Source organism: Artibeus jamaicensis, unplaced genomic scaffold (assembly GCF_021234435.1).
Source record: "Artibeus jamaicensis isolate MK-2021 breed Jamaican fruit bat unplaced genomic scaffold, CSHL_Jam_final scaffold_537, whole genome shotgun sequence".
NCBI classification, from domain to species: Eukaryota; Metazoa; Chordata; class Mammalia; order Chiroptera; family Phyllostomidae; genus Artibeus; species Artibeus jamaicensis.
In genome coordinates, this window is record NW_026522047.1 from 21,760,965 (window position 1) to 21,775,811 (window position 14,847).

General features: G+C 39.3%; 2 protein-coding genes across 13 annotated transcripts in view; one reads left to right on the plus strand and one right to left on the minus strand.

Annotated features, from left to right (window-relative positions):
* Nucleotides 1-1,300: 1,300 nt before the first annotated feature.
* TIGD4 (tigger transposable element derived 4) lies at nucleotides 1,301-11,840 on the minus strand. Of its 5 annotated transcripts, XM_053658152.1 has the most exons (4): nucleotides 11,564-11,840; nucleotides 10,887-10,958; nucleotides 3,496-3,583; nucleotides 1,301-3,309 (listed from the first exon to the last, which is right to left on the minus strand). In XM_053658152.1, exon 4 carries the CDS (start codon nucleotides 2,837-2,839, stop codon nucleotides 1,301-1,303), a length of 1,539 nt encoding a protein of 512 aa, XP_053514127.1. In that variant the 5' UTR covers nucleotides 2,840-3,309; nucleotides 3,496-3,583; nucleotides 10,887-10,958; nucleotides 11,564-11,840. The 5 variants fall into 5 exon arrangements, 4 of the variants coding, with proteins under 4 accessions (XP_053514127.1, XP_053514126.1, XP_053514128.1 ...); XM_053658151.1 differs by lacking the exon at nucleotides 10,887-10,958; XM_053658153.1 differs by lacking the exon at nucleotides 10,887-10,958 and having other exon boundaries at nucleotides 11,757-11,812.
* Nucleotides 11,841-11,967: 127 nt separating this feature from the next.
* ARFIP1 (ADP ribosylation factor interacting protein 1) overlaps nucleotides 11,968-14,847 on the plus strand; it is an 84,654-nt gene continuing 81,774 nt past the window's right edge. For 4 of the 8 annotated variants that reach the window (XM_037168057.2, XM_037168055.2, XM_037168066.2 and 1 more), the window contains exon 1: nucleotides 12,080-12,209. The gene's annotated coding sequence lies outside the window, so the exon portion shown is untranslated. The other 4 variants (XM_037168058.2, XM_037168062.2, XM_037168059.2 and 1 more) reach the window with 2 other exon arrangements.

The window sequence follows — 14,847 nt, forward strand, 5'->3', positions numbered from 1 at the left end:
TGGAAAATAAAAACACTTTCTATAAATATTTCCTTCCAGATATGTCTTTTCTTGTCACACTAATAATAATTCATATTAAAAATAATCTGAATAACATTTTCTATTTTTTCAAAACACCTTTCAACTAGAACCCTAAATTAGCTCTAAGTTAAATAAGCATACAATTTATCATTTAAAAATAGAAAAGTCTGACACATTTTTATATTTCTGCTGTTGAAAGACTTTTATAGATGAAGAATAAATAATTTTATACAATATTTTTAAATATTTTGTAGGCAAAGCTTCTTCAAACAGATTTTTAATCCAAAATATTACTATGGAGATGAAGGGAGGGGATTAAATACATTAGAATACACTGAAAGGCCATCTCAATTTTTCCTAAAAATAAAATTCAAGAAAACAATGAAATATTACAGATTATAAGCTTCAGCTATTAAAATTAGAAAACTAAGAACCACATAAGGTATTTTCTTTTCTGGTAACAGCATATGTAACTTTCATATTTACTTTTAAGAGTAGTCTTATTAAAATATAAATATCTTAAGAATTTAATAAATGTTTCAATAATGTACTTTGCTATTAGACATACATACAAGAGTTTAGGAAGAATCCATAGCATCTTCTGGTTATAGATTTAAAAAATCTGACAAGGTCATGGTCTTTTGTTTGACCTTATGTAGAAATAATTTGAACATAATTAAGACAAATTTAAAATCATTTTGGTGTATATTTGCGTAAGACTTTATTTTTAGTAGTTTTCCATAATTTCTTATTAGGAGGATTAGCTAGTTGTGAGAAAAGTTAAGTAATCTAAAATTAATACTTGATACTTAAGAGTCTAGTTATATGTGGCATATATGTATTAAAAACAAATAACTAAGCAATAAGAGATATTTTGTTTCTCAGATGAGGTAGGTAAATTAAAATATTCTGGAACATGATCTGACCATTAATAAAGGGAAACAGCAATCACCAATTCAACCTGTATAAATCAGACAGCTGGAGAATTTTTTTATTTTTAGCTTATATACCATATTTCTCAAGTACAAGGCCGCTGACATACAAGGCCTTTCTACTTTTCAAAAGCTTGCTAATTTGAAATTCAAGTTTTTCATTTACTTAATGATTATTTAATCTACCTAGGGAGTTTTTCTATTCAGATCAAAGACATCTGCAAATAAACCAAAGACTACTAATTTTTCATTTTCTATGTTTAAGTGGTATTTTCCTTTTATATACCTCATATAGTAAAATACAGCAGAAAAAAACTATTGCTCTTCAGATGTTATATAATAAATAATTACTTAAATGACAAAGAGTTAATAAAAATTTCAAGGTCTGCTAAAGAATTATGAAGCTCATCATTCATATCTTGACTTCTAAGAAAATTTTTAAGGGTATCTAAAGCAGTTATTGCCTCGGTTTTTGATGGTAAAGGAAGGTCAGTTCCCAGAGATCCACCATCATCCTCCTCATCAGAAATATAAAATCCACTTTCATTTGATTTACTTTCCTTGGTCCACACCACGTCACCATTTGGTGCTGCTTCACATGTCTCCAGGTCATCATCCAGGGCGGCATACTCTTCTATAGATAAACCTTCAGGAAATTCTACTCCTGCTGCTTGGGCGTGGGCAACCAGATCGAGACCAGTGTCGGTGTCTGCATTTGTCTTGTCGCTTTCTCCCTGTTGGGATTTGAATCCTGCCTCCTCGTAGCTCTTGACAATAGTCTCAGGGGTTACAGCCCTCCAACAAAGATGCAAGGTATCAACTGCATCTAGCAGGGAAAATGTAAATTCTTTGCTGCCTTCAACAGAACTTAAAAATTTCTTGATGAGACAGTGTCGATATTTGATTTTAAGGCTTTTAATAACACCTTGTTTCATAGCTATAAATTTGGAAGACAAACAGGATGGAAAAAATGCTAACTCAATGGACTTTAGGTTCTTTACCTCTGGATGTGCAGGAAAAGAATCAACAAAAATTACTACTCTTCGTTGCTGGGCTTGAAACTTCTCGTCAAGCTTCCGCATCCACTGTTCAAATACATCTGAGGTCATCCACGCCATTCTGTTAGCTTCATAACACACAGGCAATGATTTTATACCTTTGAAACAATGTGGGTTTCTGTTTTTCCCAATGATAAGCAAAGGAAGTTTCTCTGAGCCGTCCATGTTTGTCCCAACCACCACAGTTATTCTGTCTTTGCATAACTTTCCAACTGAGCATGTTTCTCCTTTAAATGCAAATGTATTTGTAGGCAACATTCGATAAAGCAGCCCAGTCTCTTTTATATTAAAAACATTTTTAGGATGATAATCATTTAAATAATAAGGAAGTACATTTTGGTGCCAAACAGTTGAAGGGTCTACTGATACACCTGTAGCTTCTACAGGCTGAGCTCTGAATACTAAACCATACCTGGATTTAAAGCGATCCAGCCATCCATTACTGCACTTAAAATCATTGTGTCCCAGTTTCTGGGCAAAATCATTAGCTTTTAGACGCAACATTGGACCATTAACTGGCACATTTAGACACTGAGCAATTCGATACCACCTCATTAATGCCTCTTCCAGATCTGTGTAGAAAGCAGTTCTCAGTCTTTTTCTCTTTGGATCAAATCTCAGAGATTCAAAAGCTTCTAGAACTTTGTTTTTATTCTTCATTATAGAAGACAAAGAATTTTTCTTTATTCCATATTCAGCTGCAATCTCTGCTTTTTTCTTGCCACTTTCTACTGCATTTATGATGTCGATCTTTTCTTCAATGGACAGGCTTTTCTTTTTTTTCACTGTTACAGGCAGAGTTGAGGCATCTGCAGGAGCTTCTGCCATCTTGCCCAGTGCTTATATAGAGATTTCTCCTCTTCTTGGTGTTTCTTTAATTAAGTTGCCTTTCCAGTATGACAGCAATTGCTGCTCTTTAGCTATTTCATATATTAAAAAGTTGGTACGCAGTCTTATTCCTTAGGAAACTGATGATTAAATATATATTGTTCAATCATTTAGAAGACCTTGTGCGGCACGGTTTATAGTTCCAGAAGTAAGCTCAAAGAGAAATCTCATTTGTCAGACCTGTCCAATCCTGCTGATGTATTTTTGGAACTTCAATCCTTTAAGATGACCCATTTTATCCATTTGGGCATTAAACCTCCTGTTAATTCTTCACAAAAGGTCTCAGAGGTAAGAGCAAATAGCATTCAGAAACTTTCATGCAAAATGTTACCCATTCATTTCCAAGTCTCTTCATGGCAGAGAAGAAAACAGTGGAATCCTTCCAGGGCTTGACCACATATCTTCTGTCTCTTGAAAATGTACAAAAACAACAACAAAAAAAACAGAAAATAAAATAAACCCCAGCATTTTTATCAATGATATGTCAATTGAATATCAAAAAGAATATTTATGCTAATTAGTTATGCTTTTAATACTAAAAAAGAATGGGAGCATATTTCTGAAAATACAATAACCAAAGCAGGAGAAATGCTTACCTTCAGAAGGGCCTCTGTAAAAAGCTCTTTAGCTCTGCTCTGTCATTTGAATTTTCACTTGCCTTTGCATGGTTTGTAATATATACTTCTGAAATAAACCAGACAAATTTAATCTGTTTTGAAAATGTGGGCTTACCAAAATTAAAGAACTAAAAATGATGCTGGATGTATCTTTGGCAGCTATTTTTTACATGCAGTCACAGACTGCCCCCTCTGACTTCTCTAAAAGAAAAACATAGTCAGACAGCAGTCACAAGGTCCGACTTTTAATAGCATGTGGAAGACGGTGTCTCCTTTGTCGGAATCTGGTAGAAAACGCTGCACCAGGCCCTGGCTGGGCAGCTCCGTCGGTAAAGCGTTGCCCTGATGCACCAAGGTTGCAGGTTTGATTTCTGGTCAGGGCACATACAAGAAGCAATCAATGAAGGTATCAGTAACTGGAACAACAAAACTGATGGGTTTTTCTCTGTCTCTCTTTCCCTTTCTCTCTCTAAAATCAATAAAATAAAAATTAAAAAAAGAAAATGCTTCATTAAAAATCAAGTGATTTCATTAGTTTAAAAATCTAAATCTTATTCTATCTAAATGTGTGAAAACCTAACTTTACTTTATTGATTTGACACATTAGCCAGATGCACAGAGGCCAGAAAAACTTGACAAAATGCATAGGAGTAAACAAATTATTAAGAGGACAATGCAGAAAAAGACCTAGACTAAGAACAAAAAGGAGCGTGACCGTGGGTCTTAACCTCCCCCCTTCCTTACTTGGGCCTGCCACAGTGTAAAGACAGGGGCTTTGGGGCTAGACACACCTGAGTTGACAGGTGACTCTGCCACTTAGTTTTTATGTGATCCTGGGTGGTTTACTCAACCATTTGACCTCAGTTTTCTTATTTGTAAAATAGGGGTTCACTACAGCACGTGCCTCAAAGGGTTACAGTGCATTCAGTGAGATTCAGTGAGAGCATGTAAAGCACTGAGCAGAACATTTAGCGCCTTACAAGGTGTTCAGTGAATGTTTGGTGATGATATCATCATTCTTATTTTCTCTCTAATGTCCCTTTTGTTATGTCAGTATATAAAATTCTGGAATTTGCCCTGGGTGGTGTAGCTCAGTGGATTGAGTGCAGGCCTATGAACCAGAGGAACCGCAGTTTGATTCCCAGTCAGGGCACGTGCTTGAGTTACAAGCCAGTTCCCAGCCAGGGAGGCACAAGAGGCAACCATACATTGATATTTCTCTCCCTCTCTCCTTCCCTTCCCCTCTAAAGATAAATAAATAAAATCTTTAAAATTCTGGAATTTTACTGTGCAGGGGTTGGCGAAAGTAAGTTTACAGTTGATTCTTATATTATCACTCATTACTGTATTATTTGTTTGTATTACTTGTCTTTTTCCATACCAACAACTATAAACCAACTTTTGCCCACCCCTGGATATACTGAAAGCAGAGTCTCTTAAAGGAAACCATACTGAATCTACAGGCTTCAGGCCCACCGCAGATGCAGTCAGCGAACTAATCTGACACGTGGTGTAACTGCTGTGTGAAACCTTGTGGGTGCGGCATTCCTCTAGTTTTTCTCTGTCCTCCTGGATTTCAAGATGACACATGCATTTTTTTTGCACAAAAATTATTTTTGAAAAATTTGTCAAAATTCCTCCGCCTTTGTTGTCCAAATAAAAAAAGTAATTTTTGTCATAGGAATTACAACCAGTAAGGGAGTTTGCTGCTGTTATTGTCATTGCAAGAGAGGTCTTAATAATTATGAGAGCCTAGGCTTTAGTTTCCAAACCTCTTTACTTCCTATATTCCAAACAACTCAGGAGGAAGGTACAAGTGGACTTCAAAACTCATACAGTTACAGTGTGCTCGAGTGCAGTGTGGGATCCAGGCTTTGTCTCGAGTCAAGTCGGCCATGCTCCTCACTGTGTTACAGTGCCCCCAAATCACGCTGGGGTGGCCTCCTCTGACAACACTTACACACCCGTGCCCCCAGCACCAAGCCAAGTCAGCATTTCCAGTGCCCAACCAAACCCAACGACCACCACAAAGGGCAGTATCAGACCCCACAGAACAGGCCATTGTGAATTCTGTGAACACAAATAACAACTGAGGGATTTGACCATTTAGTTGATTTGACCATTCAACTAAAAAAGAAAGTGCTAATATGTGGGATATTTTGTACGTTTTTGTGCAATTTCCTAAAAATCTAAAATTATTTCAAAATAAAAATTTAAAAATATCTTGCTTATTAGGAAGATACCAACCTTCAGAAATTGAGGTAGCAAGAGCCAACTTTTAAGAAAGACAAAACCAAGCAAAACTACTCTTCAATCTGCCAACTTCACTCTCACTTTTCTTTTGTCCTTCCTTTTATTCTTTCTGCCTTATTTCACTTGTCAAAAAGAAACCTTACTATCCCAATTACAAGGATTACAGAAAAAGGTGCTTGAATTTCCTCCCTTATACCATCTCAAATGAAGCAATATAATATATATAATCAGAAATTACTGATTATCTTGATCAAATTGATAAGTGATATGTTTATTTAGGGAGGTATTAATTATTTTTTCTTATCGGTAATAGCATGCATTTCCTTCCAAAACAGTAGTCAAAGCTACAATATTCCCTGGTAAGATACAATATATCTTTATTACTGAAATAACCACATTTCTAATGCTAAATTGGAGAAGCTAGACTTTTCCCCTAGAAATGAACAAGGCACCTACTGTCTAATCAATAAAGCTGACATTTTGCATTCTCCCACAGTATTACATCTGAGAGTATGGCAGCAGCAAATATTTCTTAGAATTATTCATTCTCAATTAAGCTCATTAATCATTCTACCCCTTGAAAATATTACAGCAGAGAAATGCTGTACTACCCATTAGTGCCTATTTTCTCTTTGTGAACAACAGAGCTAACTAAAGAAAACTATGGTTAACTCTACTGGTAATAATAGAAATGTAAATCTTCTTTCGAAATAGGAGATACCTTTTGGGTGTTTGTTTTTGCCTGTCAGAATGGTAGTGTCCAGTGTCCTCCTGGATGCAGTAACATAGGTTATTAGGAGGCATATAAATTGGTACAAAGCTCATGGAGGGCAAATTAGCAGTATGATACAAAACCTTAACAATGCACAGAACTTTTATTCAGCAGGTCCATTACCTAGGATTCCCCCCCCAAATAATTATAGATATAAAAATAATCAAGTTTACAAATGTATTCATTTTTGATTGTTGCATAACAAAATTACCACACAGGTAGTGCTTAGAACAAGAGCCATTTATTATCTCACAGTTCTGTGGGTCCAGAAGTCTGGGTCCTCTGCTTAGGGTCTCACAAGGCAGAAATCCAGATGCCAGGCATGTGGGACTCTTATCTTGAGGCTCTGGGGAACACACTGGCTTCCAAGTTCATTCAGGTTATTTGCAGACTTCAGCTCTTTGTGGCTGTAGGACTGAGGTCCTGGTTTTTTGTTGCCTGTCAGCAGAGACTGCTCTCAGCTCCTGGAGGCCTATGTCAGGGGCCTGCCTGTGGCCTCCTTCATTTCAGCAACGAGAACCTTCCTCAAGTCAAATCTCGCTCGCACTTCCAATCTCTCTGACTTCCTCTGCTGCCACCAACAGGAGAAAGCTCTCTGCTCTTTGAAGGCCCATGGAATCAGTGCAGGTGCACCCAGATTAGTTCCCCTTTGACGAACTCAAAGTCAACTGATTAGTAACCTTAATTTCTGTCTTTTGCCATGTAAAGATCGCACTTCTCTGCCCAATATTTTTAGAGAAAAATAAGGGTGCACATTATACATGGATATGATTACATACCATGGGTATGTATACCTATGTAATACATACTCACAGAAATGTGAGTGTGCATTATACATGGCAAAATATGGTACATCTGCAAAATCCCTTTTGAATGTAATATAACATAATCATGGGAATGATATCCTATCATGTTCACAAGAGAGGGAATTATACAAGGTGATGATTATTGGAAATCATCTTAGAATTCTACCACACTATAATATTCCTTAGTTGTTTTATAATTACAGACAAGATTGGAAATAACCTTAATGTGCAACCAAAAGTATTAGATAAGTAAATAAAGGAAAATCTATATGCTAAAATACTGCTGAGCCACTAAACATTATTCGATATGAGGAAAATTGAATACTGTATTAAGTGAAAAAAGCAAAATACAAAACTGTATACCAACAGATACAACTGATACTGAAAGTCACATGAGGCCAGAGGCTCATAGCTATTCCTAGAGTGTGTAATGCTAACAAAAAAAATGGTTCTCACTAATGATTTGTTGAATAAATGAAGAAAAAATATATACACATAGAAAAAAGACAACTAAAATGCTAAATGTTAACTCTAGGTCATGGAATTATGAATAACTTCAGTTTTTTCTCTTTGTAGTTAAAACAATATCTACTTTTATGTTCTACTCATTCTACTGTTCAAGGCCTTCTTTAAGTGTTCCATTAATCAACAGGGACTCAAATCAACAATGTGACCAGAAGGAAGAAACAAACATTCAACTGGAACAGAATAAGGAAACAGAATTTTAAAAACTGAGAGGCTTAGGAGCCTCCAGGACAACTTTAAGCACTCCAATATCCAAATGATAGGGGTGCCAGAAGGAGAAGAGGAAGAGCAAGAAATTGAAAACTTACTTGAAAACATAATGAAGGAGAACTTCCCCAGTCTGGCAAAGGAAATAGACTTCCAGGAAGTCCAGGAAGCTCAGAGAGTCCCAAAGAAGGTGGACCCAAGGAGGAACACACCAAGGCACATCAGAATTACATTAGCCAAAATTAAAATGGAGAGAATTCCAGGAGTAGCAAGAGATAAGGGGACCGTTACCTACAAAGGAATTCCCATCAGACTGTCAGTAGATTTCTCCAAAGAGAGCTTACAGGCAAGAAGGGGCTAGAAAGAAGTATTTCAAGTCATGAAAGGGCAAGACCTGTATACAAGATTACTCTATCCAGCAAAGCTATCATTTAGAATGAAAGGGCAGATAAAGTGCTTCCCAGAGAAGGTCAAGTTAAAGGAGTTCATCATCACCAAGCCCTTATTATATGAAATGTTAAAGGGACTTATTTAAGAAAAAGAAGAACAAAACTATGAACAGTAAAATAGCAACAAACTCACAACTATCAACAACTGAACCTTAAAAAAACAGAAACAAAAACAAAAACAAGCTAAGCAAACAACTAGAACAGGAACAGAACCACAGAAATGCAGATCACCTGGAGGGTTATCAGTGGGAAGGGAGAGGGAGAAAATGGGGGGAAAGGTACAGGAATAAGAAGCATAAATGGTAGGTACAAAATACACAGGGTGAGGTTAAGAATAGTATGGGAAATGTAGAGGCCAAGAACTTATATGTATGACTCATGGACATAAACTAAGGTGGGGGAATGCTGGTGGGAGAGGGGTATGGGGGGGATGGGACAACTGCAATAGCATAATCAATAAAATATATTTTAAGTGTTCTATTAATCAGTATCCTCCAATAAAGAATTCGTTTCCAGAGAATTACACTGTGTGATCAGTAACTAAATATTTTTCCATGAAAAGGGAACTGTTAATAAAGTGAAGAAATTATTACATTACCAGAATTCCCCTAAAAAAGATCTGAAGGTAGTACCTTTTTCTTTCTGTTGAGGAAATAATATTGATAAGTAATATACAGTATTCAACATCTAAAGCAAAGAAACAAGGTTACATTAATATTTACTTCCTCATAAAGGAATAGTAACCTGTTGCCTCTTTCCTTCTGGTCAATAAATGAAAGGTAGGCTGCTAGAGTTCCTCACAAACCAAATGAATAAATGGTACCTGGTTTTTTGAAAGCTGAATAATAGACAATAATAGTACAAAGGTAAATAAGTAGAAAATCCCCCTGTATAAGCATACATGGCAGGCAGCTATTCCCTTTTTCTCATCTCTCCAAACATAATTGCCAACTGAGAGATAAGTAGTTGTCATCTATTCTCCCTGAAAACTGGCAAGTAGAATTCCCCAGGCTCTAGGGGCAAGCAGGGAGAGAGATGGAGGAGACGGAGGGAGGGAGGAGAGGGAGGAAGGGAGGGGAGAAAGGAAAAGAAAGAGAAAGAAAGAGAAAGAAAGAAAAGAACGAGGAGGGAAGAAGGAAAGGGGTTAAGGAAGGAAAAAAGGAAGAAAGGAGGGAGGAAAGAAAGAGGAAGAAAAAAAATGTGTCCATCTAAGCAAGGCTAGGTTTAAAATAAGGTTTTTCAGGCAGTATGAAAAATTCCCCAAAGAAAGTACATAGAATTTCACTGTTTTCCATCACCAGCTGAAGTAGCTTCCAGTGTTTTCTTCAAGCCAACCTGCCTTCTAATTCCCCTTGGAGCAGGAGAAATCATTGGTAAGATTAATCCTGTACATAGCCTTGCACAGCATAACACTATGTATGAGGACTAATTATACACAGGACCAGAATCATACGAGACTGAAAAGTACCTGACATGAACCATAACACCTTCACCAAGTAGAAGTTAGCGTTAGTTCCAACTGGGTTCAAATCCATCAGAATCTTTATCACAACCATTAGCAGCTTCCAAGGACACCATCCAGCTAAGGAAAAATAACTAGAAAAGTGTCCACCTTTCTAACATAAGAAAAGCCTCTGAGTGCAACAGACTAATAGACTAACTAACGAAGCTACATGCCCCCAAACTCAAGACAACTAGCAGGAATCCTTAGGGTACCAGCCAGCTCAAGCAGTTACGTACACGTCACTCAAGAATCGCCAGCACCAGTACCGTCTTGCACTTCCTCCTCCTGGTCACCCTTTTGGAACTGCAGAACACTTGTACTCAGCAACCAAATTCTGTTCGGTTTCTATTCTATAAGAGCAGTAATTATTCTAATTGGGATCCTTTTCTTATAACTGAGAAGACTAACAAGATGGATTTGAACCCAAAAAAAAGCCCACAGTAAGCTACAGAACTGAAGTTACAGTGAACTGGCATACATTCGCTTTCAAGAACAGAGCTATGTAAGATAGGGGTCCTTTATATACAAATTTATGTTTTGGAATTTCAGCACTTTTTTTTTTTGCCAGAGGAGGTGTCCTGGAGACTTCAGATCATAAATATTGTTATTTTACCTTTGAAACATTTATAGTGTCATAGGTATTTACTATTTACGGATATGGGGAAGATATCTGTACAGGGAGATATTGTGCTGTTCACTATGTTGAAAGTCCCTAGAAATTTGAAGAGGCAGAGTCTGCCTTTGGGCACTTATGAAATAAGTTATGAAATATACCTTGTTAGCAAATGTGACAAGGAAAGGCAGGCCAGAAATATGGTCTAAAGAAGGATAAATTCCACGGAGTGAACAATTACCTTTCGCCTTTCTAGAAGTGAAATGCCGGTAAAAGAGCGGCCACGGCTGTCAAAGGAAAAGCAGTCCAGAACCTTGAAGGGAGACGGGTGTGGGCGAACCAACTGTGTGTACACTATGTAAATGAGCTGCACATATGTCTAGCCCCACTGAGAGGCCATCCATTCCCTCTAGTCAGCGCTGGAGCTAGGGAGAGTATCCTGAGTACAGTTTGGGGCCTCAACTTAGGAAACTACAGAGGGCTCAAAGAGAAGGGTTTGTTCCGCGGTTTCTGCAGGCAGGGCAGTGATCTTAAGTAACGGGCAAACAAAGAAAGCAGAAACCAGTTGTATGGATAAAGAGTAGCAGGAAAGAGAAGTATCAGGGATTCACTATCAGCGAGCGCACAGGGCTGAAAGTTAACAAGAACACAGAGATGGGGGGCGTGGGTGGTCTGGTCTTCCTGAAAGGCGTGAGCGTGAGTGACGTAGCAGGCGGGGGCTCTCCAGGCACTGAAGAAGCGGGGGTGAGGCGCCTGCATCCCAACTGCTCTCTAACCCGCATTCCCTCCACCCTCCCACCCTCCGCGGGACTGGAACAACCCCTGAACTCTCCCGCAGCTGAGAAAGAAGCTTTGGCTCTCCCGTGATTTGCGTGGCGGTGAGCTACGTCCTCTTTCACCCTCCCGCCACCGGCTCACCGTCTGTTGGGGGAGATGCCTAACGCGTGAGGCTGGGGTGTGTGAGGGAGAAAGAAGAATACCGAGGACTCCTGGAGACCTCCGACCACTCAAGGTCAGGCCCGCACGCCCTTCCGCAAGCTCCCAGCTCTGGCCAGTGCCTCGGAACCCACGTACACATCCCTCAGTGATCCCGCCGCAGACAGAAAATTACCAGGGCAACGGCACCAGGGGAGCCCCGGATGTGGTTGCTAAGGCCGCTGCGAGAGGGGCGGGGCCATCCTCCGGGAGAGGGGCGGAGAGGTCTCCAGGGAGACGCGCTGGCACCATAGAGACGTGGCCGGCTACAGGAGATTGAGGGAGAGAGAGGACGTCCAAAGTCAAGGACAGCGCTACTTCCGGTTTCCTCACTTCCGGCCCCGCAGTTCGCGTTTTGGGCCGGGTAGGGAGGTCCCCTGGCTGTGTCCTCGGCGGTTGGTCAGTGAGAGGCTGTGACAGCTGCATTGACTTCCCGCCCCCCGAGAAGCCGAGGTGCGTGGGGGGAGGGGAAGAAGGAAAAGGCCTAGGTAGCGTTTCCGCTCACTCCTTCCCAGGGTTTAAGACCTTTCCGGAGAGCAGCGGCAAGGATCTTCCTCGACGTGAGTGCTGCCGGGCTCCCAGCAGACAGGTGAGGGCGGAGCTGGCCCACCTGGAAGGAGGCGGAGGAAGGCTAGCTAAGTGGTTGGCTGTGGTGGACACGTTGCCTTTGGGGTTCCGGACATGCACAGGACACTTCTATGCTTAGTCTTCCCGAGTGTTCGATCTTTGGTTTCTGCCCTTTCGTTCCTCCAGTCCTCCCAGAGTGTGTCCCCCGAAATAGCTAGGTGAAGAGGGAGGCCAGGCCCTTACAGGGCGGCACCCTCTTGGCTTTGCAGGCATTGGGTGGGAAGAGGGGTTGCAGGATACAGGTCTTTATTAAAGTCTCAGAGTGGGCCACCTTCAGGTTTGGTGTCCATCCTTTATTTCTCTTCTCCCCCTGCATACCCCACTTCCTTTCTCCCTCACTGAGAGGCGGCAGACAGTGATAGTCCCTCCGAGAGATTCTCCAGGCAGTAGTGCAGGAGGAGAAGCCTTGCTTTTGAAATGTCCCAAGCCTGACTGCTCGTGGGGACGTCCAAGGAATGCTGGAGTTTGGGAGGGAGGTTGTGCTGTCGTCTTCTCGTCCGGTCCTCTTTGTCAAGTTACTCCCGTTTCCGTGTCTAGGAAAAAGAGATTTTTTTAAAGAACGGTTTCTAGGTGTTTTTTCCTTTTACTTTATCATTACTTCCTTTCTTATCTTTCTCGAGCATTTTGATCTCAAAAAGTGTGTAGTTTACACTTCCTGCAAATCCTTTAGCCACCTCCCTTTAGGATTTCTGTTCCCGTGCCTTAGTCATCTCCTAAAGTATATACTTTCTCTGACTTAGTTCTTATTTGATAAGGAAAAATGGAAGATATGCAAGACTTTTCATAAACTTGTGCTTTGACCTGTAAGGGTGTGTTCACGTTTATTACTTAATTAACTTCATGGCGTAGAAATGTGCACCAGAACTGGTTTACTTTAAATGAGTCCTGTGTTACGACTGCAGGAATTGGCCATGGCATTGCTGCTCTCTCAGAGTGATTACAACACACTGTATATTAGTACTGTTTTAATCCACTTTTCCCCCCTTTTGTCCTGTTTGTTTTCCTTGCCCAGCAGGACCAACACCCTCTCCCAGCCCCCACAGTCTGGCATTAGAAAGTATTTCTGATCTTATTTTATTTACTGGATTAAAATCTCTGCTTCACTTTCATTCTTTTTCAAGGTGATAAATTATCTTAATCTTGGGTTATGTATGTGATTCAACCGCCACTCTGAAATTATGTACAAAGTTTTGTTTGAGTGCATTTTGGGATTGGGGGAGGGTCCATTCTTTTTATCAAATTCTCAAAGGAGATAATATAACCTTCAGATAGTGTGTGTATATACAACACACACACATATGACATATAACCCCCAGATGTATAACTATGTCTTAGTGTGTTGTTGAAGTTAATGGAAACATTTTTTTGTGGGGTTTTATTTTTCAAATTGTAAATAGCTTGTTTGGGGAGAGTAGAATGCAGAGATTCTAGCTTTATACTGAATTCTCTCTAACTACTTCAAAACATCACTTTCTAAATTCCTTCCTATACCTAGAGAAGGAAGTAAGATTGCCTACTTTAGTTCCTGATTTGTGGTTCTGAGGTTTCTTTTTAGGGATAGCTGTTTGTGGCTGATGCCATGAAGATCGAGTGTGTTTATAAATTAATGAGTTTATTAGTTTTTAAATGCATATTATGTATCACCAACCTAGGTACAATTCAGTGTAAAAAATAAATTCTTATTGCACTTTGCATTCATTTTCTTGTTTTTCACTTTAGGCATCCATTTTGGGCCTTGGCTTTGCCCCAAAGGAAGAGCAAATAAAATGTTTGCCCTTAGGAAGGGCAAATAAGATGTTTCATAGTGTTTTCTATAAGCTTTCAATATACTTTTGCTTATCATAACACCCCCTTTCCCACCATTCTATAATACGTATATTAATGATTGTTCTCTCTTTTGAATAAGTTAATATTCGTTCAAACCTAATGCAAGTTTAGAGTGCATATTTGAACGCACTGATTTGGTTATGCAGTGTTTGTTGATGAAGGATTAAAGTTCTAGATGGTTTACATTTGTTTCATAGAACTTGAAGAAACCTATACAGCTTATAGGTAACCAGTCCATATAGAGTAACCAGTTTCTTCTCACAAAATAAAATAATTTTCTGTCTAACACCCTCACTTGAGGAGCAGCAGAAAACATAACTTTACAAAGAGTAAATTATGCTGTATTAGTTTCCTTCTAATGTAATGACGAAGTCAGAAGATGCGATATAATATCTAACACCGTAACAACAATTAACATTCATTTGCTTACTGTGAGGCAGGCGTTATGCTACACACTTTATGCATTGATCTCATCTAATCTTGACAGCAACCTCAGAAGACAGCTTAAATTCCCATGTTTATAGATGAAGAAACTAAATGATTACTATGAAGCTAAATGATTAACTGACGCTAAAGTTATCTGCTCAGGATTACACAGATGAAGCCAGAATTGAACCTGAGTCATCTGACTCCCGTTTGTGAGCCTTTAGCTGTTGCTCTAGACTGCTTCTGTCGTATCTTTTTTACATCTTGTTTGACCTGAGTTAGAGGAATCTCACTTGCTTTTTTGTCAGACATTAAGAAAATAAGATATTTTCTTTTACTAATGTACA